The following is a 27357-nucleotide window of genomic DNA, read 5'->3' as shown; positions in this document are numbered from 1 at the left end:
GCAAAGTTAGGTGTAATTCTTAATAACGATGTAACCTTATTGGATATATGTTGCTTCAATAGAGCAGACTAAATATTTAAAGAACATAAAATTATATATAGATACATCTCTATAGAGGTACGCTGAATTTTGTATTGGGGTCTTAGTTGTCATTTAAAACACTGGAGTTGATAGGCCTAGTATATTAATATTTGAAATACGAGGAACAGGGTCTGCAGGTATAAAAACATATTTTGTATGTGCCGTTAATATATTTCTCTTCCATATGACTATATGAATGCAAGTGTCCATGTCATTTTAACTGGCACCAGTGTTCATTCATTGATGTAAGTCTTAAGAAATGCACTTTACAAGTATATTTTTTATAAAATCTGCCTTTAACTAGTCTCTTACTTAAAAGTTAAATCGTTATTCCATTAAAGTACGTTTTATGGTGTAAATTCTGGCTTATGAAAGGAATTGTGTTTTTTTTCTCATGAAGTATATTTTTTGTCTTTTTTCTTTCTTCTTTCTCTTTTCTTTCTCTTTTCTTTCTCTTTTCTTTCTCTTTTCTTTCTCTTTTCTTTCTCTTTTCTTTCTCTTTTCTTTCTCTTTTCTTTCTCTTTTCTTTCTCTTTTCTTTCTCTTTTCTTTCTCTTTTCTTTCTCTTTTCTTTCTCTTTTCTTTCTCTTTTCTTTCTCTTTTCTTTCTCTTTTCTTTCTCTTTTCTTTCTCTTTTCTTTCTCTTTTCTTTCTCTTTTCTTTCTCTTTTCTTTCTCTTTTCTTCTTTCTTTCTTTCTTTTCTCTTTTCTTTCTTTCTTTCTTTCTTTCTTTCTTTCTTTCTTTCTTTCTTTCTTTCTTTTTTTAATTTTTTCTTTTTAATTTTTTTCTTTTTTTTCTTTTTTTTTTTTGGCTTTTTTCCTTTTTTTGGGCTTTTTTCCTTTTTTTGGCTTTTTTCCTTTTTTAATTTTTTCCTTTTTTTTTGCTTTTTTTCTTTTTTACTTTTTTTCTTCTTCTTTTCCACAGGGGTTAGAATATTTATTCAAAAGGCCTTCAGATGCTCCTCTCATTTGTAAGAGTCCATGACTGCTGTGATCTAGTATTGGAAGCTACATTTGGAAAATTACAAGCAAAATAGTTTTTCCTTTCAGTGTAGGTCGTTATATAAATTAATTGAGTGCTTGCTTGTGTTACCTAATGGGGTTGAAAGATCAGGTCCAGTTTTCTTTGCTGGGTGCTGGCAGTGTGGGCAAATAATCTTTGTATGTTATTCCATGACATAAGCAAAGGCAAAAGATGGTAGTCTGCTTCTATGCTGTTCGGAACCAGTATTTTCCAGTTCTGAAGCAACAGGAGAATGAAACGTTCATCAGTTTCTTTTGTACCAAGAGGCTTAGAAATCAAGTTATAAATGTCAACACCTGCCAGGCTGGGACTGTCAGGACACATTGGTGCAGCTGCAGTGCTAGTTAGGCCATGACTTTAAGTTCTGCACAAGTGTCTTAATACTTGGTAAGACCATAGTGTTTTAGACTGTTCAGCAGAGGCATTAAAACCTTTTCACTTTTTATGTTTGGAATGACTCCTGTAATGGCAGAGCCTGTTCTTTAAAAAACAAGTCTTCTAGAGAGTGGAAACTTCTGTGGTTCCTACTTGTCTTATTTGTGGAATACTGGGCAAACTAAGTTTTGAGAATCTTGGAAAATAATGGAATATAACCTTTTATTCCCTATGTAGTAATTTCTCTGAACTAGTTTTATTTATAATTTTAAAATATATTCTGTATATATTTGTGTTCACTGCAACAGGTATTCTGTATTGCCTCTTCAGTAATAACGATAAAATTGCATTTTTATAAATGCCCTTGTTCTGGAAATGATATTTCTGTAGCAATAACTTGATTTGCCTAATGACCACTAGTTCTGTAATCTTGGTGCTTAGAGAGCCACAGTGGTAAATGAAGCAAGACTGTCAGGTAAAATGCTGTTCACTGACTAAAGCATAATTTTGGTTTCAAACAAATTGCCTTGTTTCAAAGGGAGTCATGCACATTCCATGCAGCAGTTTATGGCTCTTCTTTGACTCTGGAAAGACACTGGTCAAGAGAGAAGTGACCTTTGGCTGTGAAAGACACTATGAGGGTGAGCAGTTGGGTGGTTGTATTGAACACCTTGTATATTCTTCATGCCGCTTTATACATCTTTTGTTGTAAACAATGGTAGGTGCATGATTTTCTAATTCAGGGAAGCCTTGGTCATGAGAATAGAAAAAAAAGTAAAAATCTGAGGTTTTTTAAGAGTTCTCTTGGCACAGATTTCTTTTCCAAAATTAACTGTATGAATGTCTGACTTTTTACAAATCATAGGATTTGAACTGTCAGAGATTGCTGATTATCATAACGATTATAGATATTCTATGAAAGTAATCCTTTTCACAGGAAGCATTTACTTTAAGATGCTGCACAACAAGCTCATTTTTCTTTGGCCATCCTATATAATATTTCCTACTGTTTAGGAAACAATTTTGAATTGCATTAAAGTTTCAGGAGAACACGATCTTGCTTTTGCAAGCTGGAGCTTTAGCATGTAGATAAACATACAGAGAAAAATTTGCATACAAAGAAAAATTTATATGGGGAAAAGTCTCATTTACAGCAAAAGCAGTAACATGTCAGCTATTAAATGGCATTTAAAAGTGGTTGTACTAATTTATCTTCTAGACTTCACAGATACCATTGCACTTTTAAAATTGCTGGAGATAGGAGTATTTGTTACATTCTCTTACAAATCTTGGTGGTCACTACTGTTACAATACCTTTTCAATTTCTTACTTGAAAAATCACAGTTGTGTTAGTATGTTTATGTGCTGCCATTGAAAGATATTATGCCCTATATTAACATCTATCGAATACTCAAGTACAGTTGTGTTAAAATCCTGTTTTTACAAGACTTGCCACCTCAGAAAGTAAGCAGTGGGCATTAAATTTCTGAAGGTGAAATGGTGAATGAGATTCTGCCAGTTGTTTCTCAGTCATGCAGTTGTATCCCTACTGCAGTCCTGGTGCATACAGCAGTTCCCTTCAGCTCAAGGCCCTTATATTGTAATGGTTACTGTCAGAGAGCAAGTAGTTTCAAAGTCCTCTGTAAAGCTGGGTATTTGAATTACTTGTAATATGTATATAGGTGGTAAAGGGGAGAAAAGATGGAAACCCCTGCCATTTTACTACAGGTAAGGAAGAATAACCTTGGGCAAGGTCAGAATAAAGAGACTGGAGTGGTGTCTTTGCATAATACAATCAGCCTTGTCTATCTTTGTACTTCATGTTCTATCAATCATTGAATGATGAAAAGAAAAATGTTCTTTAGGTAGAAGTACTTTTAAAATTTTGTTGGAGTTATTTTTGTTACTCTGAGATAGCTGTTGGTGTTTTATAAGTACACTTACTGTGTAGATAAGAGTATTGTAACTTTATCTTAATTGCTTTTTCTTAGTTTTTGTCCTTCTACTAATCAGCAACACTGTCTCCAGGTATGTAGTATAATAGAGTGTGAAAACCAAAGTCCTTGTTATACTTTATTAAACCTTACGCTTTTGCCTTTTCAGCATGCCATTTTTTTTCCTACCAATTTTAAGAAATCTGTCAATCTTCACTTTAATCTAACTGCTAAAACTATTCTTACGGACCACTTAACGTGTTCTCTGCTTTGCTTTACTTTAAGCTTCTATGTAAAATTTGCTATGTTACTCAAACAAAGGTAAGAATGCCATGGTTGCTGGAGGATCTGGAAGTGAACACAGTGCTCAAGACTTCTGAGAAACCTCTCATCAGAGATCTTCCTCTGTGGCAGAAATACAGCCAGACTGCAGTTTATTAGACCGTGTTGTTGCTGCATGGCTGTACCATTTCAGTCTCATTTTTGACAAGGAGGTTGCTTTCCAGCCTGTGTTTTGCTGAAAAACTGACTTACATAGTCAGCTTTGGTCCTCATGCTTCCCAGCATTAGAGAGTTTGACAGAAATATCTTTGATCAGCAGAATACAGATCTCTCTCTAGTGTCTTTAGCTTGGATTTCAAGTTTCAAGCTGCAAAGCTGAAGCATGATAGGGACATGGATGTATGTGGAATCAGTGTTGAAGGCCTTATGAAATGGTTTCAATCCACAAACTATTGTATAACTGCAGACACTTTATTGAACCGGTGCAGCAGTTCCTCATCTCTTAACAGGTGAGTAGTGCTTCTCTTAATTTTGAATCAACCTGATCACTAATTGTGTGCTAATTACTTCAACACAGATTGAGTGGTGGATTGCAGAGTTTGTTTACGGGAGATCCTCAAAACCCCCTGTGGTGTCAGCTTTGCCATTGAGCATCTTCTCCCTCAAACGCACACCACTCTATTTCTCATACTCTTGATTTTGAAAGTTGTAGATTTCTGACTAAAATCTAAACACTGTGTCCTCTAATTTAAAATGTGCAAGTAGAGGATGTAGGATGTTGGAGGAAACCAACACCTAATCTTCATTTTTGTTTCTGAAATGAGTGGTTTTGAATTCAAACTGATATTAGTGTAAAGTGTAAATACTCAGAAGTATGGGGGAGACTGGATCTAGACAGAGCCTGAATTAAGCCCTGTATTTGGGGATGGAGGGAAAATGTGTTCTAGTGTTGTAATATGGGGTAGTTTGGGATGTTGTAGATTTTTCTGGAGTGCGTGAATAAATATATAAATAGAGTGTAAACACATCCAGGCAAAAATGTAGAGTTGACAAAAAGTTGTGCTGTGCACCTAGCATTTATTTTGACTCACTGTATCATCTGCTGTGTTCCTGTGACTAGTGTTCTTGGCTGGTTGCAGGAAGATGAATGCAGTGGATTTTAAAAAAAATTTCTTGTAGCAGCTTTTCTCTGTTAGCATATTGCTTGTGTTTGATTACTAACCTTCAGGAATCGAGAAAAATACCCATATATGGCACATATGTGTGTGTATACATACACTTTTGTAATTGCTTAAAGTGTAGAAAAATACCAGAAGGATATTAGGATACTTTCTCCACAGAGTCAAAATCAAGTTCAGAGAATCCATTGGGGTTTCAGGTTTGGTTGTTTTGGTTTTTTTCCAAGTGGCTTAAAACTTGCCAGATTATTTTAATTTGTACACTGAAAGGTTTGTAGGTATTTCTGTTTTATCAAATGCAGCAGTAACTTTATGGGAATGAGCACTATAAATTTCTGCTGGAAAGGTGTAGATAGGGTGCAGAAAGACATTCAGTAGCTAACAGAAATTGTTCCTAATGGGTTCTGTTACAATGTGTAGGCTTTGCTTGTTTAAGGAAATGAGTTTCTGTTGGTGAACTTTTAAGTAGTCTCTTGAATTTTAAGTATTTTAGCTCAGCTAGTGGACCTGGTGCCCTATATAAAAATAACTTCTTCAATTTGCATCTTTTTACCTTCTCTTGTCATTTTCCCTTTCTTATTTCCCTTTCTTATTTCCCTTTCTTATTTCCCTTTCTTATTTCCCTTTCTTATTTCCCTTTCTTATTTCCCTTTCTTATTTCCCTTTCTTATTTCCCTTTCTTATTTCCCTTTCTTATTTCCCTTTCTTATTTCCCTTTCTTATTTCCCTTTCTTATTTCCCTTTCTTATTTCCCGTAAGGGAAATTTCTTTCCCTTGCAGATAGGAAGAGCAAATGAAGAGACATACTGGCACCTGATTAGGCTGTGCTTCTAATAGGGACATTACTCTAGAGAAATTTTAGTGTAAGTTCACCTGAGAGAGTGAATTCTGAGAATATTGGCTTAGTAGAGAGGCTAGATGAAGGTACAGTGATTTCTCTCTTACATTCGTTGGAAGTGGTTAGGGCTTAGTGCGAGATGGTCAGAACAAACATTTGATTTTAAAATGGTTTATTTTGTACCCAAAGAGTATATACTTCCTTAGCAATTTAGTAATGTAAGTATAGCATCTATATTATGCATGCAAATGGTAAGACTTTCTTTCATTAGAAGTACACTTCCTTTAGCTAGGGGGCTGATGGAATTGGTTTGAGTAATCTGCACAGAATTATGCATAATCCTTTATAAAGGTTGGGTGTTCAAATACATACAGCTCTTGATCCTGATATCAGTAAAATAGAACATACCTCAAAAAGTGAAACCTCACTTTTGTGTATCTCAGGGAGTTGATGGCGCCAAAGTGTAGATGCAGTAGAAATTCCAAGGTGTCCCTCCTTGGCAGAGAGACTTTTGAACAGGGAAGAAGCTTGATGGTATCAGACCCCCTCCAAAGGTGTTATTTCAAAGTATAAAAAAGTAGCACCTACTCCTAAGTGATAACTGGTACTTTTTAATGAGCCGTGGTAACATATTGAAAGTCTTTGTAAATACTTAAACAGTAATTTGTGCTGTCTCAGTCTCCCTCAATCATGTTGAATTATAGATAATAATGTGTGTCCAAAAACTTTTCATCTACCTGTGTTTATTAGTAAAAGCAGTATTGGCATAATCTGTGTTTTACTAAAGGATAAAGCATTGAAATGCATGCGCTTTTCCTTAGTTCATTATTTAGGATGAAAGATTATACTGTTGGTAGGGAAGGGGAAGGTTGATGAAGAGTTGTAGGTTAACAGCTCATTGCGTAGCAGGTGTTTATAGCAGGGACTTGGCTTGTATGACCATGGGACTCTCTCTTGAGCTGCAGGGACTGCTAAGACGGCACAGTATCCACCTGACCAAGTGGAACAAGAGGATCTTTGCCAGTAGTCTGACTAAACTGGTATTTAGACTAGGACTTAGGAAAGAGGTGATGACCCTCAAATCAAGAGGAAAAACTGGTGGACTGAGCTGGTAAACTGAGGATGAGGATGATGTGGAGAGGAGTCCTTGAAAACGACTAATCAGAGAAGATAGAAGGCCACACATGTAGGTAAACAAAGAGGAAATGTGGTACATAGATAATGAGGCCAGCAATATGAGGGGGAGAATCTTAGACCTCTGCAGGGAAATTAGCTGTGGTGACCTGGGAATGCCTTTTCCCTTTGATGACGTTTGTAAGTGATTGTAGCAGGTTTCAGAGAACTTTTCTTTTAAACTATTACAGTATTCTGCCCTCTCCCTCCCCCGATTCCTCCCCAGTGTATTGTGCCTATTGTACAGAGTGGTATTAGATTATTTTTTTTTAAAGATATTTCACCACTTTTCTAAAACACATACTGACTGACTTATTATTAACTTACTTCTCTACAGGGTGTGATAGGTGTACAGTTGGTGGTTACCATGGTAATGGCTAGTGTCATACAGAAGATCATACCTCACTATTCTCTTGCTCGTTGGCTTCTCTGTAGTGGCAGGTAAGACAAGTATGAATATGGTACTGCAATTATGCATCAGAGTAGTAACAGTAAAACATACTGATTTTGTTTGAGTTTGTTTTTTTTTTTTAAAGTAATTGACTTTTATTAAATTTATTAACATAGCAGAGTTACACCTAATTTGTGGGCTCAAGGCAAAAAGACAGTGTTGCTGTAAAAGAACATACTTATTTGTTGCTATTAATGGTATCATAAATTGTTGTTCAGCTCTTATATTAAAGGTACAAAGTGCATCCTTTAATATTAAAAAGCTAAATTGAATGCAAGATCCTGAAGAATAAGAGGATTTTGTTTTCCTCTGCGCTGTCTCTGTGTTGTTGATAATCTTCCTCATGATTAGCCTTGCATATGAAGAGTACTTAGATATAAAAAATTCTATTCCTTTTCAATAGGTCAAACGACAGGATTGGTATAAATTTCAGTACACTACTTCCTTGTAACAATTGATCAAACAGACATAATGAGTTGCAAGGGGTGCATTCCCTGTATGTCCGTATCCATAATAACAATGAAAAGCAGCAGCTGTTTTGAATATAAATCAGTATGTTAAATATTAAAAGGAATCATAGATAACTGTGTTTTTTCATTTGGTAAGAAGAACACTTTGTATGATTAGCAGGTAATGTGTTGTCTTTTGTAACTGTAAAAATTTTGAGACTATCAAATCCTGACTGCTTGCTTTCTGAAGGAGTATCCTGAACAATAAATTGCTCCATAGGAATATTAACAAGTCTTTCCATTGACTTTTTTTTCACTGCATCTCATAATTATCAACTTATTCCTTTTTAATATTCCAGATTTCATCACCCGTCCGGTTGCTAATGTGAAGTGAGTGTAAATGTTGTTTAGATGTGTGCTAGGTATAACAGAAAACAGTAATCGTCATGTGGATAACACAAATAGGAATCATACTCTTAATTGTTGTGTGACGTTTCACTCTATATGTTAACCATATTGGCAGGGTGCTGATCACCTTTCTTGTGCTCTAAAAAGAAGATGGCACTAATGAATGTGAAACCTACCTGCCTACCATGCCTACCATTTATTTTTAAGGTTGTCACCACAGAAGTATTTAATCAGCAATCATCCAAATGACATATTGTACCTTTTAAGTCTAAGATTGCTTTAAACTTCTGTTTCAAAATTGAAATATCTAATTGCTCTTGTAAAATAATTTGTCAGTATTATGCCCACGTTCTTCATTCTTGTGAAGTTTTCAGTCACTGTATCCTTGTTTTAAGGCATGCCTTGTACCAGTGATAGGGAGAAGTTTGCTGTTCAAATCTTTTTCAAATCAACTTCTCTGTTTATCTTTGCACATCTGCAGATTGATAAATACCTCAAGCAGGATTTCAGCACTTGTGTTTAGGTAATTCTGCTCTTACTGAAGTCAGTGGGAGTCTTACTGCCTTCTATGTTAGTAGCCTTGAAAAACTCGTTATTTTTCAGTTTTCTTTTATTTATCTCATAACTATTTTAGTGTATTGTAATTTCAGGCTCTGAAACGCAGAACTCTGTAACTCTGAATAATTCCCTGAATACAGGAATTGCATAAGGAGTAAGAAATAATCATGTGTTCTAGAAATAAAAATAAGTTAGAAGATTCACTGCAACAAGAACCTGAATTTTAATGGCAGAAAGAAAAGCAGTTATTTTCTTAGTTAACCTGATAGGCTGTCTTTTCTCTTTCGCTCATTTCTCCTTAGTGCTGTCTTTTTGCCAGTGGTATTTGACAGATCTGTGTGGGTGGGGTGGTTGAGGGTTTTATACACATAAGTGTGCAGGTACAGGCACACTCCTAAAGCAGTTCAACTGTCCAAGAAAAAATTGCCACTTGCTCCTCCTTACCTTTTACTAGACTTCAACTACTAACTACTACTAACAACTGACTACTACTAACTTTGGTATCCAGTAGTGGTTTTTAAGTGACTTTGTTTGAATGTCTTGCTTCTGAAGGATTGGCAGGCAAGACAGATCTGAAATGTCTGTAGATGCCCTTGCTAAATGGGAGGGAGGATAAACATGTTATCAGACAAGAGAGAAACATTAAGTTACCAGTTTGTTTAAAGATGTCTATGTTTTTATGAGAAGTCCGTTAAAAGGAAACAAAGACTTTTCAAAATCGAAAAGAATTCTTAGGATAGACAGACTTAAGGTCTTGTTAATGGAATAAATAGCTATCATTGACTCTTGAGAAGCAAATTACATAAATTTGTTAAGAAATACAAACTTTTTCAGTCAGTGCTGTTTTCAGAACTTGAATGCAACTAAGTTGATCTATTGAAATATTTGGCAGCCTGAATATCTGCATAGGCCCTGCATTATTTTTAGGTAATAAAACATTCTCTACCAAAACATTGCTTTTAAGTCGCTTAGCTATTTCAGTTACTATGTTTTCAGGCCACGTCAAGAAGACAGAAGAAAATGGATGTTTTGTTGTGGATTCGTTAATGACATTTATTCAAATTAACTAGGGCATGTCTGCATGTCTGTTGCTATTCAGACTGACTTGGATATGTCAAAGCCATTAGGTAATCAATTGTGGGATTTCAGTTTTAAGCATATGTAAACTAAAATAGATATAAACTACTTTTTATTAGCTCTATCTTTATGAAAATGTTTGCTCAAATCTCTTGGTTTTGAGATATTAAATGCAAGGTGTGTAGGGTTTATCAACTGAAAAATAGCAAAACTCTTTATCCTATTAGTTGTAATTTAGGTATCACTTGCAACGTCGTTTTGTAGTACAATTGGGAACAATTGTGGTCTAATTTGTGGTTTGATTTGTGTTAGCATGCTAGACAGAACAAGAATTTTTTTCTGTTCTGCTGCATTAGGTACAATTTCTCTGTCTGTGCAGGAAAGATTTTGAAAAATTTCTTTACTGCATAGGTGGTTTTCATCATTAGCATCCCAAGTTCAGATCAGGGTGATGTGATAAATGAAAAAACAGAATAATAATATCTCTGTTTTTTCACTGCTGCTTTGGATTGTGTGAAGGATAGAAGTTAACATCTCCAGAGTAGTTTGACTTCTTGGATGAAAAGCTTGTTTCTCCAGTTTATTTATGACTGCATCTTAAAGTCTCTTTTGCAGAAAAGTTTGCAAATCACAGATTCCTCAACTGGACCACGCATAATAAAAAAAAAATGAAGTAACTTTCACTCTTACTTAAACAAAATTCAGTTCCTTCTTTCCCATCCAAAACTGTGTTCATGGTAAATTTGTAGTATTTGTTGTTTTCAGTTTTAGAACTGGCAGTGAATTCCTTCAATGAAAATTTGCAGTGTGCAATGGTTTCTTGTTCTCTTGGCTGGTACTAGCATTCTTTTCTCTTGAAGACTTCCCAAGGTGAAGAAGCCTTTCTAAAGTAGAGCTGGGAATCAAGTGTAATCAAATGGCTTGAGATTGTTTGAGTTTTGATGCCTTCCAAAATTGCCTTTGTTAACTTTTTGGAATTGAATCTGACATAATTTCTGATTGACCAACATGGATTTGAATGGTCCTACTTGGTGAAGTTTTCTTATTGTGAGGTGGTGGTTGTTGATTCCTGTATCGTCTCTGTTGGCCTCTCAGCATGGGTGACTGTTAGTGGCCTTCTACTTCAACACACATTTCTCAAGTCTGTTCTTGTTAATATGTGGTCTTTGCCTCAGCATTTCAGAGTACAGATCACAGTGATATCTTTCCTGCAGCTGGACAATAACCTTGCCTTGTTGGGTGTGGAAAAGGCTTTGTTTCAGCTACTAAGGTTTTTTTTCATAGAGATTTAAGTAAAATATACCATCTTAGGCACTTAACCATCTCTGTTTGTCCTCTTCAGAATTTCCATGCAATTTCTTGCCTTTTAAATGAATGACCAATGAATGGTGCCTTGATCTGTGAAAGAAGAAGAACTTGTGGGTCAACTATGAGTAAATTAGTGGGTTTTTTTAATAGCACTTTTTCTAGTAGAATTTGAAGGTATCACTGAGGAGGTATTTAAGGAAAGACATATTGATGTTATGATTTGCTCTGCTTAAGAAAAAATACTGGCAATGATTATTAGATAATAGCTAGTTCAGATTTTGGAAAATTGCTGTATTTGGAGGGGATATAATATTCTTTATTAAGTTATTTAGAATATGGTTCTGATGAGTAATTGTAGTGGTATAATTATTTCTAGTGAACATTCCCACCTTGTATGACTGTGTTTGCTGTATTTGATGATATCTTTAAAAGTTCGTGTTTGAGAACTGAAGGGGTTTCATGTGAATGACAAAGTGGCAGAGCTTTCTAATTATGTATAAATGCCTCATTTGCTGACAAGAACTGAGCTCTAGTTGTTGTTCAGTTCAGGCAGGGTAGGTACTGCCAGACAGAGGTACCTTGCTTAGGAGTGACAAATGACAGGTGTCTTAGTAAGTATATAAATCTATTGTGATACGTTTTTTTGAAAGCCATGCTCTAAATTACAAATAATGGTATTGTTTTACTTGAGATTTTTTTTCTTTAGCTTACAGTGGTATCAACATCCCACTGAAGAAGAACTGCGGATTCTTGCAGGGAAGCAAAGAGGGAAGAGTAAAAAAGATAGGTAAATACTTGTTTTAAGCTTGTCTTCCCCCACCTTTTGTTTTTTTTTCAGCACAATATGATTCATCTAATAACTTTGCCAGCCTACTTTTGTCTTGGCATGAGATAAAAACTTCTGGTTGCATATAATGCCCTGCTTGTGTTAACTGTCACAGTTCTTTACCAAAATGTGTTCTGTCAGTTTAACAGAGTTGGACATTCCCAAATTGTGCAGAACTGGTTAATTTCCATCCACAAAATAGTCTGTGAATTGCTAATTTGATGGCAAGTTTTTTTAGTGAATGTGTGCATTTAGATAAAAACTGAGGAAACAAATCTTACGATTGTAGCTCTTCATCTTGAAGCAAGAGAAGAAAGATTTGAGTATATTAGTTCTACATAGACTCTTAATACCACTCTTAATACAGCTGTGGAAAAGGTAAATGGCCTCCTAGGATGTATCATGTGAAATGTTTCTAGTGAAGAGAGAGGGAAATATTAATCCTGTTGGACAAGACACCAGCGTAGAACTTTATCTGGATTACTGTATGTAGGTCTGATCACTTGTGTTCAAGAAAAAATAATTTTATGTGTGAACAGGTAAACAGAGCTGCTAGGATCATTCAGGAAGCAAAGTCTATCTTACTCAGGGGCCTAAAGGAGCTGGGCTTGTTCTATCTACTTAAAGACAACTGAGAGGTTGGCATAGCTGTCTTATCAGCTTAAGCTGGAAGTAGATTTTTGGTAGTCAGATATGAAGTTCTGAACAGCCATACCAGAAGTACAGCTGTGTTAGAACTGAGATATCTTGAGGTAGAGCTGGCCATATTGATGAAATATTTCTAAATTGGTTTTGTTTAGAACCAGACACCCACTCTGCTTTTCTTTTTGGCAACACAGGAGGTTTGCTCTAGCTCTGTTTCTTCTATCCCAGTATGAAATCTTAAGATTTGAATTCATTTCTGCACTGCTAATATAATCTGTTAATTGTAATGTAATTTTTCCTCCTATTTCCTAGCTCTTAAGCAGCATTGTTAGCAATCTTATTTGCCTGATTTAGGTTGCAAAAGACCTCTGAGATCATCTAGTCCAACCTTTGATCCCATGTCCACTGGAACATGGCCCTAAGGGCCACATCCAGTAATTTCTTGAAGACCTCTAGGGATAATGGCTCCACCACACACTACCCAGGAAGGCCTTTCCAATTCCATGACAAAATTCCTTTTGAGGTCTGTCCTGAACCTCCCCTAGCACAGCTTGAAACTAGGTCCTCTTATCCCATCACTAGTTAACCTTGAGAAGAGACTGTCCCCCCCACTTGGCTGCAGCCTTGCCTCAGGCAGTTGTAGAGAACAAGAAGCTTCTCCAGGCTGAGCTCCCTCAGCTCCTTCAGCTTTTCCTCATCAAACTTGTACCCCAGACCCTTCCGCAGTTCCCTGGCCCTTCTCTGGACTTGCTCAAGGACCTCAATGTCTTCCTGGTTGTGAGGGGCCCAAAACTGAACACAGGATTTGAGGTGTCACCTCAGCAGTGCAGAGTACAGGGTACAGTCACTGCCCTGGTCCTACTTCCCATACTATATCTGACACAAGCCAGGATGTCCTTGGTCTTCTTGGCCCCCTAGGCCCATGCTGGCTTATGTTTAGCCACTGTTATCCAGCAGCCCCAGATCCTCTTCCACTGGGCAGTTTTCAAGTGGCTCAGCCCCATCCTGTAGCACTGCATGGGATTGTTGTGACTCAAGTATAGGACCCAGCACTTGGTCTTGTGGAACCCTCATGCCATTGGTGTCAGCCCATCAATGGTGCCTGTCCTGATCCGTCTGCAGAGCCTTCCTACCCTTCAGGAGATCAACACTCCCATCCAACTTAGTGTTTGGAAATTTACTGAGATTGCCCTCCATCCCCTTGTCCAGATGATCTATAAAGATCTTGAACAGGATGGGGCCCAATACTGAGCCTTGTGGAACAGTGTTAGTGACCAGCTACTAACTAGATGCAGCATCATTCACTGCCATTCTCTGGATTAAGCTGTTCCTTGTAAAGTAGTAGTTTGTTTTGGTTTTGGTTTTTTGGGGTTTTTTTTGTTCTGGTGTTTTGGTTTTTTTTGCAACATTCCTTAAAATCAGGAATCTCTTTTTATCTATGCAGTTCTCGGTGACAAAAATGAGGCAAAATAATTGTGAATAAGATCATAATTTATAATTATCCAAATTTTCCAATTAACCAATGATACTTATTCATATGTGAAATACACTTATAATTACTTAAAGTCCACCTGTACAAGCCTTAAACTGAAAAACACAATTGCACTGCCAAGTAATTGTACTTTGCTCTTATTGCCTTTCCTCAGCCTTGCTAATCTTTTGCAATAATAGTAGTAGATGGTTGTACCAGGGTGAATGTTAATCATAGGACAATATAAAACTTTAGAGAAACTAAAGCAGTAATGTAGACACTTAAATGATGTATGCTTTGCTTGTTTATCAGCTGAATGAATAATAAATCATTTTTTAATGAATAAACATACCTCCGTGTTCTGAAAGAAGTGACTCTTGTTCAGGAAGAACCATAGTTAAGTGGGAATTGTTCCTCTTAAGTTGGTTTGGATTTACTGATTAAGGTTGCACAAAATGAAATATACATCTTTTAAGTCATTTCAAAAGGAGATGTGATATAGATAGTGTTCAGAAATAAGGATGCATCTGTTTGATACTCCCCATGATAAAGAATACTTTCCAAGGTAAAGAATTTACTTTGTCCAGCCCATAGTCTTGCAAAGTGTAATACCTGTTTCTTAAATACACTCTTAGTCTGAACTAATTTAAAGGGAAATTATTAAAGGAGATGCAAGGAGCTTACTTGAAAATTTGCCTTAGAAACAGCTGTAGTGTGAAATTTTAGCTAATTTTATTCAGTGCATATTACACTTCGGTAGGTTATGCTGTAGGCTTTAGGAGCACAGGAATATTAGGCAGGTTTTCTGCTTCAGAATAGTTTGTATTATATGAAATTGTTAGGCTAATGAAAAGATCCGTAGCTACTGTGACTTTGAACTAAATCATTCAGTGGTCCTGAGTTTTGTCTATGCTTCTTGTACTGTGGGTCCCCCGCAATAGGAACACCAAATTTTGTTTTGTTGATCTGAAATGGCTTCAGTGGTAAAGATGTTCATCTCACTCAAGGTGATAGTACTGCTGTATGCAGGCAGTAGGAAAATAATCAGTACAGGTGGGAGCAGGGAAGTGCACAGGAGCTTGCTGGTAGTCTAGTCCTTGGGCAGTGTTTGGGACTTCTTGTGTAGATTTGCACAACTTAATATTTTGAGTAATGCTTTAGATTCCTATCTACAATTTGTCCATTAGAATTTTTGTGTCTCAGGTTATACTAAGCATTAATAGAACCTGAAAAATTTTATTAATGCTTTCTGCTTGTGTTTTCCTCTCATATATGAGCTGAGATGAAAGCATTCCTGAAAACTAAGTTCACAATTGATTTGATTTCTTTTTAATGCTTATATCCCAATAATTTGTTTTTATATGGAAAATCCATGCCTCCTTTTCTAATTTCAGAGGTGATGTTCTAAAATGTGGCAGTTTATTGTTTCCTTCTAGCCTTTTAGAGGTTTTAAGTTTTAGATTTCATTTTTTTAATCTAACAAAACATCTTCTGATCTCCTTTAACGATTTTTATTTTTTTTTAATAGTGGGAGAGGGAAGTTTTACATTAGTTAGTAATGCTGATCTACCAGACAAAATTCTTTAACTTTGTTTTTGGAGTGTGCTAGGTTTTTTAATTTGATGTCTACTAGTGTGACTTAATTTCAGGGAATCAAAGGTCATGATATTGGTATAGTTTGAGAGCTCCAGATGTAAAGCATCTTTTGTTCTAAATACCTTCACTTGATGGCTAGTAGGTTGGACCTTTCAGAGATCTAGGTCAGTTCAGCTCACGTGATGTACCTGCTTGTTGTGACAATAAGGACTAATGCAAGGGTTTTTTTTCTTTCTTTTATCTTGGGAACACCCTGTAGCTCTGAATGGAGAAAATCAATGGGCTAAAATACTGTCCCCTCTATCTTGACCCAATACATGCTCAGATTGAAGCATCTGGAAGCAATTTAAATCCATACCACAGCAGTATGTCAGAGTCTGTCAAGTGATAGCTGGGAGCCATTGACATACCTGGTTGTTTTCCAAGATTTGAACTTAAAGTACTACTTTTAGTTAGAGACATAAAAACATTTGTATTTGGGAAAAAAATCTACAATTTGAAATGTCATTGAGAAAATCTATTTTGTCATACTCATGCTTATACTATCTATTTATTTATTTTACAGAAAATATAATGGTCATATTGAAAACAAGCCCTTAACCATTCCAAAAGATATTGATCTTCATCTGGAAACAAAATTTGTAACAGAAAGGGACACTATTGGTAAGAGTACACAAACAGTAATATATAATTTCTAATATATCCTAATTCTTTCTATCAAGTGTTTATTCATAATTAATGCTGAAATATCTCTTTTGTAGACTGTGAATGAATAGAAGCAAAACTGGTCATAAATGAGAAAGCAGGTAGTAGGACTAGGTCTCCTTTCACGTTCCATGAGTTACGTTTAAAAGCAGTGTTGTGGAAAGGGATGAGTTGATGAAATCCAGCATAAAGCACGACTGTTGCATCAGATGTCAATAGCAATATGAGACAACATTGAAAGAATCACATCATAGTCTATTCAAAATAGAGTTTTTAGCTTCGTACAAGAAAATAACGATTGGCAGATCTCAAGTCATATACTTTCTGCTCATCTAAAATAGGAAATGTGCTGTAGCATTGGAACCTAAGCCCTTTCAAACATTTCAAACCTTCAGATAAAATGCTTAAAAACAGCAAGTGACAATACAGAAGTATGCAGCATTAAATGTTCTAGAAGGTACTATATTTTTAGATGCTAATTTTTGATTATTAAATCATAATCAGTCATTTTGTTACAGAAAGTTCATATATGAGTATGTGATATATATTTGCCTTCTACCTACGTTTTTATATTTATATATTCTCTGGATAAATATAGAAAGAAAGAAAGAATGCATATCCTATGAAGGAGACTTCTCAGCTTAAATTGTAGGAGACAGCATTTGTGTAACAGAAATGTAGTTTTTGAAATAAATAAACAAAGCATTCACAAGTTTCAATTACTGTTACTTTCCTGAAATGGTAGTATTAAATTGTCAGCCTGAGTTATACAAGATAGGGTTCGACTGTGTTTGAAAAGTAATATATACAATTTGTTTGTAAATCTAACCAGGTTGTTATTTCAAAATATGTGCAGGTCTTGGAAATACCCAAGTTTGCCCAATTTCCTATCTTTGCCAACAGGCAGCTTTTAGTCAAGTAATGTTTTCTCATTTTCAAATTGTGTAAATGTAGGGAAGGTGTTGGGGAGGGACAATTTGTGTTGTCACAAATGGTTCTTTGCAGTTTCCAACACCTATGGGAACTCTCCATAACATCCACCCTGTATGCAACACAGCACGATCCCTGGAATTTTTACAGTGAAATTTACACAACTATTGCTTTATAGGATGTATTAACAAAATCTCGATGAGCAAATCATCAGTATCTTAGATGGTGGGAGTTTGTAAAATAAAAATAACTGTTTATTTGTAATATAATAAATGATAGCCAGTGAGATTTTAATCTTTTTTAAAGAGTCTAAAAAACCCCTCTTACCTGGAATTGCAGCCAGATTCAACGGGAAAACTGTTTACTGTCTGTGTTGTGAAATCCAAATTAAGTATGCTTTTTGAATTTAGGATGTTAATATATAAAGGCTGAGGTGATAAAATAGTAAAATAGTAAAGAATGAAGTTCACATCGTTGAGTACCTTTTTCATTGTTGTTGCATTTCACTTGGTTGATCTGAATCTACCTAAACTTCTCTTTAATACACTTAACACACAATTGAAAACCTCTTTTAATTGCTACTCCATTCTATGTAAACATACCTTTAACATTCACAAACTTATATTTTTCAGCGTTGCATTACTTTCCAGAATATCAGTGGTTGGTGGATTTCACTGTTGCAGCTACAGTTGTGTATGTGGTGACAGAAGCCTATTACAGCATTATGAAGCCCTCACAAGAAATGAATATCAGCATAGTGTGGTGTCTGCTTGTCCTGGCTTTTGCCGTGTATCCTTTTCTGTTTTGTTGAATCCCCCTCTACCTGTTACAAATAGTCTACATCATTCTGCAATTTGTATAAATCTCTGTGCCACTGATGGGCAGGATACAAAAATATTTAGTATTTGAAAAAAGGATCCTGTAAGCTGATGCCATTGTTGAATAATGTACATGCTGTACAGCTCTTTGTAAGTGTTGGTATCATTAGCCTGTTAACATTAATACTAGACCATTTAGGAAAAAAATACTTGTATGCAAATATAGTTAGTGTTCATATGTAGTATGTAGTGGTTCTAAGCTAACTTGATTTTCCTCAATTTGGCAATCAGAAATAGTTATGTGTACATAAAGTACAATTTTGAAGAAGTTTGGAAATTTAATGCCCATTTTTTGTTTCAGAATGTTTAATCTGATACTTCTTGATCAGAACAATACATTGATGTGTATACTAGTATATTGCAAAAATACATGTGTGAATTTATAATTTAAAATATGAACATAAGGTATGTAGACAGTTGTAGGAACTGAACTGTTTGAAAAGCTAAACTCGCCTCTGAAACGAAACAGAAGGGGAAACAGGCGTTATGAAACCATAAAACGTTTGTTTTGTTATGGAGAAAGCAGTTAAATTTTCTTTTTACTGGAGAAGGCAGTATCAGACATAGATGCTTGCATGCTAATTAGCTGCATTCCACATACAAATCCAGACACACACTTCAGGGAGGAAAGTTGCAGTTCAGAGGTATGATAGAGGATAAAGCAGTGGAATTAAATAAGGTCTTGTAAGAGTGCAGATTACAGAAAGGTGAACTGGAAAGTGAATTCCTACAACTCCTCTGCTCCTTCAGCAGCTGAGAACAGATAAAGTGCTAAGTTACAGCTGATAAACCTCTTGTATTTTCAAAATTGTTTTCTCTGTATAAATGCTACTTCTTTAGAGATTCTTAATGTGTTGCAGTTTTTTAAGTTGGTTTGTAATATTAGTAGTAGCTGGTGGTGTTACGTAAAACCTTGAACTCTAATGTTTGATTATGTTTTGCTAAGAGTTCTGAATGTGCTTCATGCTTGCCTCGCCTTGATAATTCTTAAAATATGTGCTGCCTTTGTAGTATGGATAGGAGTTGTTTTCTAAGGAGACTGAAGTATAAATGATAGAATTTTTCCAGAGTTTTTGCTTGTAATGTATAAAAACTTGCTAGAAGAGAAAGCCAACTCATAGCTGGAAAACCTGAATGAAAGGGGAGGCTGATGCAGGCAATCTATTAACTTAGCACTGAATACTCCCAAATTATTCTTTCAGTAGATCCTAAATATTAGGTCTTGCAGTGGAAGGAAGTGATGAAGCTAGCCTAATGCTTCAATTTTTTCCAGCCCAGAAATAGAAGCACTGGTGATTTTTTAACTAACAGAGGGTTTCAGTCATGTAGTTTATGTAATCATGAATCTGTTTATCGAGTTCTGAATCTGTTTACAGTTACTATAATTGTAATTTGTTGTTAGTGTGCTTACTTTTTCCTCCTTGAATTTTCCAAATCCTTCAGACACAATCCGTCCTTGAAGTCATGAAGTACCTAGGAGGTCATAAATCTGATGATAGATTAGGACTTGATCACAAATGGTTATTAAGTCCTTTGTTTAAATTCAGGGTGTTTTCAATTTGTGATTAATGTCCCTAGCTGTAAAAAGAGCCTTGGTTTAAGCATGTGTTTTTAGAGAAACAGCTTTCTAGAATACAGTGTGTATGCTATCTGTTATGTACTTCTTTTTGGGATGAGTTAAGTCTTCCTTTTGGTTTATCAGTTCTTTCTGTAAAGTATAGAGGTCTGGAGGTGATTACTATATGAGATTAGAATTACTAGATGCTGTCCTTAGATATTGTGTATATTAGAATCTCTCTGCATATACATGAAATTCAGCAGTGTGTATGTTAAATGTGTGCTACCTGTTGAAGTGTGATATTGCATAATCATAGTTTCTTGAGAGACTGATGATTATTCAAATGTTTTACTGAATAGATACCCCAAAAATGTTTTCATGTACTCTGTATATTAAAATTCCTTCAGTATTAGAAACGGGGAAATACAACTATGTTATTGCATAGTGGGGGAAAAAGTGGTACAGATTACACTTAAAATCATGTTTTTCCTTTTTCTCTTTGTTTTTTTTTCAAATCATGTAATGCCTGGAGTTACCACCAAATACTTTATTAAAATATGAACGGGATATTGCCTACCATTTAAATTCTAATGAGCTGCAGTTCATAGTAATAAGAATTGACAATGTATCACGAAAAATTTGTAATCTATTTCACTTTTGAACTAATTTAGAAATTTATAAAAAAAGAATACTTAATAAATAATATTAAAACACCCTGATAACAGAGCAGGTGATACCTTAAATGTTTGTCTTTGTGGCACTGGGGCTAGATAAAAGCATTTGATATATCATACCAGATCATAGAGGGGTTTTAAGATTGATTTTGTTTTTCCAAGGTGAACATGAGATAGATTTTTTTGTTGTTGTTGTTTTTTTTCTTTCCTAGATAGGACTCAGTGTGCTGTGTCTTAACTCTCTTTGAGCTAAAAGTCTCAAATGTGTGCATAGTTGAAGTGCTTGAGGAAATGGCTTAGTGGTGAACTTGGTGTTAGGCTGATGGTTGGACTTGATCTTAAAGGTCTTTTCCAAACAAAATTATTTTATGTGAAAGGAGAGAAATATAAGTACGTCTATTCATGTGTCTTCTTTCTTACTATAAGTAAGCCTAGATCAAAACTCTACTTGAGTATTCCTAGTTATGCATTGTGATTATTGTGTTTTAATGTGTTCTGTAATTTAACCTGAAATTAGCTGAATACATATTACCTTCAGAAGAAATAAATGCGTATCATAGAATAGCCGTGGTGTAGATAACCAAAATGCAAGATTATAATTTTTAGTTATAGTTATTTTATAAACTTTATTTTCCTTGACCTTTTTCTTACACAGTAAGATACTGTTTTCACTGACTACCTATTATTTCAAAGTTGAGGATGGAGGTGAAAGATCAGTCTGTGTCACCTTTGGTTTTTTCTTCTTTGTGAAAGCAATGGCAATACTCATTGTGACAGAAAACTATCTAGAGTTTGGATTGGAATCAGGTAACTCCTTTCTTTAGTGTTTGAAACAGCTGTAGTGATTGTATGATCTGGAAAAAAAGTATTTCCAGCGTTTTTGAGAAAATCTGTGTTAAAATGAATGGTGTAAGTCATATGCTTCTAAGAAAATATGCTTTGGAATGAAGATTCTAAATAATATCCTGTATATTTTCCTGCCTTTCTCTTAAATAGTATAATCTTTGCCTAGCTTGTTTGTTTTGTTAATTGTATTTGCCTTCCAGTTATAGATTTAGCCCTTTTTTACTTTCTTAGTAAAGTGTAGCTCTCTTACTGGAAAATAATTTAATACGTTATCTTTTTTCACCTTCCCAAAGTGTCCACCCACATATTACAGATGTTGTTACTCAAGTTTTATTGTATTGTGGCCAACTAATTAGGACATGAAAGAGCTCTGCCAGGCATATGAGAAATTGTTTAAAAGATGACTTGTTACCCAGCATTCTATTTCACAAAAGGGATTCTTCGTTTGTACTGTAATAAAATAAATATATGTGTCCCTGCAGGATTCTCGAATTTCTCAAAAAGTGCTATGCAGTTTCTTGAAAAACAAGGTTTGGAATCCCAGTAAGTTTCTAGAAGTACATTTGTCTGTTTATATGTGAATTTATGAATCATTTGGATTTTCTTAGCAAGCCTTTGTCTTTCATGTTTTTGGGTTTTTTTTTGTACATGGTTGTAATCACTGCTACAGTTTAAAGAGATTAATGAAGAGATCTGAAGGTACCCACAAGTAACTGAAGTTGCATAAAGTTTTCATTTTAATATGGAGATAATTTTTTGGATTTTGATTTTAGTTCACAAGATATAGTTCAAAACTGTAAACACTTTTTTCACAGTATTTCCCTTCGGCGAGGATTGCTTAAATAGATAAATATTTTTTGTCATTCCTATGGTATGCAAGCGGATGAGTGTGCAAAAGCTACAAGATGAAATTTATATTAAAGTTCTCATTAGGAATAAATTGTGTTGTTAAGTCCTGGCTTGTAGCTGTGTTCCTATCACACAAAAACATCTGCTTGCTACAGGACATGAAAACCTCATGTAGACTGTTGAAGGAACGTGCCATAGCTTGTGATGTTACGTAATTACATGAACACTATCATAGGCAGTCTTTGTATATTGCAGAATGGGTTTCTGTTATAGTCCTTTATACATGCTTGCTAAAACTTAGGGAGCTTTTTATCACTGGGAGCACAACATTGAATTTCTTTCTTGGTAGGTCTCAAGTATCATGCGAAAGCCATAGTGTATCTTAATTTTTGAGGAACAGAAGTTTCCTCAAACTAGATTAGTGTAATTTATGAATAAACTCATGGGGAGCTGTTTCCTGAATCCCATGTATTGCTTAGCCTTCCTTTAATCTGCTTTCCTAAGCCATTGCAAGGTCACTAACTTCTGTATTCATGTGCATGTTAAGCGTTTGTTTAGTTATAAACTATTGCAGTGTTTTGCCTTTTTTAGAAGCAACTGAGTTAATGATGGTGTCTCTTGATAGTTTAGATGACAGATTAAGAAAGAATCTGAAACTCATTTGAATCACTTGATTTGGTTTTGTTCCTCTTAAATCTCTTAGTTACATTTCACTATAACTGTGATGTTTTTGTTGTTTGTTTGAGGGTTTTGTTTTGTTCTGTTCTGATTTTTTTTTTCTTTGTGTAGTCCTGTGTTTGTTAATTATGTAATTAATTCTGTGATTTGTTTGATCCTGGGTATTTTTCCTGTAGTTTTCTTAATATGCAATACTAATCACTTGGAAGAGACATGTTGATGACCACATGTACATTTCAGATAAATCTGTGAAAAGCTGCAGTAATGACAGTTTGATAGAGATTTTTATTTGGTAATGGTAGAAAACGGTATCCATGTTGTCTCTGAGCAGTTAAACTTATGAGACATCTGTTCATCTTAGAAACACAATCCTTAAATTAATTATATTTTAGCTATTTCTGCTATATAATTTGTTGTTAATTGCAATAATTATTTTTTCTTCTCTACTAGCAAATTAACAAGTCACAGTCAGTAAATTAGGTTTTCTGTTTTTCTAGGAAATAAATAGGTGAGTTGGTTTGGTTTTGAAAGTATTTTTTGCAGTTTTAATTTCTGATTGGTTTTTAATAATGCTAGTATTCTGGAGGAAGCCTATAGAATATTGTTGGCTTTTTTTATTATATGTTAGATACTGTTGGGTTGAAAGTAGTGCCTGATACTCCCTGCTCCCCCAACTTCCTCCCCAAGAAAATGCTTATTTTCTTTCTTTTCTTTTAGGGGTCCTGTGTCTAAACTAACCTTCAAATTGTTCCTGGCTATTCTATGTTCACTTATTGGTGCTTTTTTGACATTCCCTGGCTTGCGACTGGCTCAAATGCATCTGGATGCTCTGAATTTAGCAACAGAAAAAATAACACAGTAAGAGAAAATATATGCAAATAGGTATATGCTACTCAGTCTTAAATCTTTTATGTCTAAAAATAAACTAAGCAAACTATTCAAGATGGTAGTGACTTAAGACTTCTGTTGCTGCTTTTGATATTTTGAGTAGATTTGCCACCTGCCACTTTCTGTTCAAACTGTGCTCTGCCAGTCTATTAAATTCTTAGCTTTGTAATTAAGAGTCCCAATTGAAGGAGCTTTCCTTTCCTCCTGCAAGAGCTCCGCCATGAATGTCTCTGTGTCCAGCTTTATTCCCTCCATCATGTGATTCTGTAAGTTCAGATAACCTTCAGGAAGTACAAGTACAACCACAGACTGCTTTTTTCCACCCATGCTTACAGCCAGGCGTTATTCCTTTAATAAATTTAGTGTAGAATAAAATGCAAAAATTACCCAGAATATTTAATAAGGGTCATATGTTAATGCCAATTTAAAGGCCATCCTTCCATTTGGTAGTAAAATATTCTGTCCAGTTTAAATATTTCTCTTGTGCATTCTGTGATTGAGAGGGTGTAACTCCAAGTGGCTTTCAGAAGTCTTGACTGTTGATGTTTAATACATGATAATGACAGATTCTGCAGCATAGGGCAGTGTGGGTACCCAGTGTGGTAAATTTCCTATGAGAACCATTTTGTTTTCCAATAGGAAAGTGATTTTTGTTTAAGCTGCATTTTTTTCCTTTCCCTTCAGGAATGCTCAGCTTAAAAATTAATCTGTTTGAAGTGAGTCTGTCAGTCTTGGTAAATTTATAAGCAAGTACACTTGCACTCAATATAGTCGTTCATGTATAGCAGCCAGCTACTGGTTTGTTTTATCTACTCTTATGTTTCTGTCTGTGTGTAGACTGTGACTGAGTCACTTCCTAATCTGTTCTTTCCAGACAGATAAACTACTTAATTGTTATGGTTCTCAATATTTTAAAATTCTTTTGCGTCTTTTCTGTAAATATTCCAACATCTTTCTTGATCAATGGACATGACATCCTAGACAGAAATATAAACTCTCTGAAACAAAAATGTGTTAATTAAGAATTAAAGGGCAATTAATATCCACTGAAATGTGATTATGAAAATTAAAACTTCTCTAGCTTCTTCAGATGATATTGGACCTGGTTGTTGAAATAACTTTGTTCAACACCACAAGGTATTTTCAAAAGTCTAGCAATACTTTGACTATTGCATTGGAACAATGTGAAAATTACATTAAATGGATTAAAACTTCATATGGTATCCATATAATTAGGTAAAGCCATTATAAAGAATATTTATCAAGTGATAGGTTCAAATAAACCTGAAGAACATAACTTGTCCTTGCTGATGCATTTTGGTCAATGAGTAAATCATTTATTGACTACTGTTGTTTGACAGTGACTAAAGGGGAGCATTGTAAATGAGGATGACTTGTCACTGATACAAAGCTCTCTAAGTTGGATGCTTAAACACAGTCTATCTCTGCAATCAAATACATACTCAAAAAAACCCAACCAAAACAACTACAAAGAAAAAGCCAACCAACTGAACACAAAGAACAAACCTTAATCCAACCAAAAGCCCCCATGTCCCTTAAGCTGCCCAAAAAAAGCACCAACCTCCCTTAAAACCCAGCAAAAGAACCAAAACTAAACAACCCAAAAAATCCCAACACAAAATCTGTTCCTTAATGGTATGGAACACTTAACTTGCAGGGAACGCTGACCAAGAAATGTCCCAAAACTTAAAGGTTAATGACCAAGTACCACTTCACTAATATGTTCAAAATGATTAGTGAGATTCTTTTATGAGTGTAGGAGGTAAGTTAGTTGTTTTTGGGTAAACAGAATAAAAATCATCTGGTGTTTGTTGGTTTTGAGAACTAATTTGATTTTTTTTTTCCTTTGGCAGTAGTATCCATCCCTGCATCTATTTGGAGTCTACTTAATAAATTTGTACAATTTTCATACATATTGCCTCCTTTGCCAGAGCCTGCATCAAGGATATTTCAGCCTTCCTGCCTCTTCCTAAATAAAAAAAATTTAAAAAACCAAACAAACAGTGATTCCAACCACCCTTTGGCACATTCCAGTCGATCGTTCCATTTCATTAACTCAGTAGTTAATGAAATAAGTAGAAATAATGAAATAAGTAGAAGCTCAGGTAGAAGGCTTTCACAATCTAATGAAATGCTTTGGACTGATCCTTGATGCTGTTGCATTCCCTAGTACCGCTTAATAACTAGCAAGGTTTATTTCTTCATCTAAAACCAAAGATTTAAATTTCTGTGTGATGACAGCTTCTGTAACATGCAAACGTTCTAATGGATTTCGGAGGCTTGATAGTTCACAATCAGAAAGGTCTTGTGTTCTTTAGTACCGTTTTTGATTACATTATTTTTTCTATGGTATAGAACCACTGTAGCCAAGTTGGAGGCAAACCTAATTATTTTAGTGAGGAAATACTACACTAACAAAACAAATCAATCCCTTCAACTCTTCTCATATCATTTTAGTAATGAAAAATGATTGGGAGAATGGGTTTAGAAACAGAGAAGAAAATTTACATGTTTAGAAGTAAAGAAGGGTATTAATTTTGGGGAGAACTCCAAAAGCCATATCCCCTTTTTAAATTCTGCTGTTTTGTACACAAAGATTGCTAAAGAGTACTACTTTTATTTTTGTTGTGCAGTTTCATGTAGTATTTTTTGGTCTGAATATCTTTATTGAATATAAGTACCAAGTTTAATTTAATCAGGGTTTCTAAATAAAATGCTTCATTAAACTGTGAAATCTGACCTCTGGGAACTGTGTCTCCTGTTCTTTTTCAAGCCAAAATCCAGCATAATTTCACAATATGTAATATTACTCTCTTGTTGGAATGTTGTACCTATAAAGTAGGGAAGTAGTTTTATTATTATGTGTCTCCCAACTATTTTAAAGTTAATATTTCTCCTTTTGAATCTGTATACACTGTCAACAGTATGGTCATTGTTTTTGTTTACTTTTTTCTTTTTTTTTTTAGGACATTGCTGCATATAAACTTCTTGGCACCTTTATTTATGGTTCTTCTGTGGGTAAAACCAATCACTAAGGACTACATTATGAGCCCACCTTTAGGAAAAGAGACCATTCCTTTGTAAGATTTCCTTTAAATGTTCTTTCTATGGTATTGTGAAGAAAACATGGTCTTAGAGCTCCTTGAAAGTTGTAGAAATGTGAAAGATTTTATTTGCATCTGCTGTCAGAGGAATTGTGGAAGCTGCAGCTGCATTTTAAAGAGCTTCTGTTATTTCAAAAGAATGAGAATTGGTTGCAGAATGTTGAGTGTTATGGTGGTGGTTCCCAAAAAGCTGCTGTCTCTTGACATCTCCTTGGCAGTAATGTGTTGTTTTTTGTAGGGGTGGAATACCACCTCACTACTACCTGCTGAAACCTTGTATCTTGGATATTGGTGTAGGAGAAAAGTGGTTTCACTGAAAACAGTCAAGATACATTGGCCTGAGAACTAACCTAGGAGGTTTGTCTTAAGATTTACATGCTGTTGAAGTGGTATTGAGTTGATAGGTAAAATATTTAAAATACAAAAAACGAAAGAATTTCCAGGAAGAGTGGTATCTGAAATACTGTATAAGTATAGTTGATTCTCACTGTCACAATTAGTCTTGCTAATTCAAAGTAGATTTGAAATAGATACAATGGGCTGATACATTTCTTG

General features: G+C 35.0%; 1 protein-coding gene across 9 annotated transcripts in view; it reads left to right on the top strand.

Annotated features, from left to right (window-relative positions):
- Positions 1-27357, top strand: part of TMEM161B (transmembrane protein 161B) — a 40590-nt gene that overhangs the window by 1054 nt on the left and 12179 nt on the right. The window contains exons 1-9 of one of the 9 annotated variants that reach the window (XM_088157171.1): positions 917-4202; positions 7220-7323; positions 11825-11920; positions 16237-16334; positions 17939-18095; positions 21072-21223; positions 21745-21805; positions 23507-23647; positions 26665-26778. In XM_088157171.1, coding sequence (XP_088013297.1) covers positions 7250-7323; positions 11825-11920; positions 16237-16334; positions 17939-18095; positions 21072-21223; positions 21745-21805; positions 23507-23647; positions 26665-26778 — 893 coding nt within the window. In that variant the 5' untranslated portion in view covers positions 917-4202; positions 7220-7249. Of the gene's footprint in view, positions 1-916; positions 7324-11824; positions 11921-16236; positions 16335-17938; positions 18096-21071; positions 21224-21744; positions 21806-23506; positions 23648-26664; positions 26779-27357 lie in introns of those variants that run through there. The other 8 variants (XM_088157170.1, XM_014892697.2, XM_088157169.1 and 5 more) reach the window with 8 other exon arrangements.

This window comes from Sturnus vulgaris, chromosome Z, assembly GCF_052056855.1.
Source record: "Sturnus vulgaris isolate bStuVul1 chromosome Z, bStuVul1.hap1, whole genome shotgun sequence".
Lineage (NCBI taxonomy): Eukaryota > Metazoa > Chordata > Aves > Passeriformes > Sturnidae > Sturnus > Sturnus vulgaris.
The sequence above is the reverse complement of the archived record's forward strand: the minus strand, read 5'-3'. Positions and strand labels throughout refer to the sequence as shown.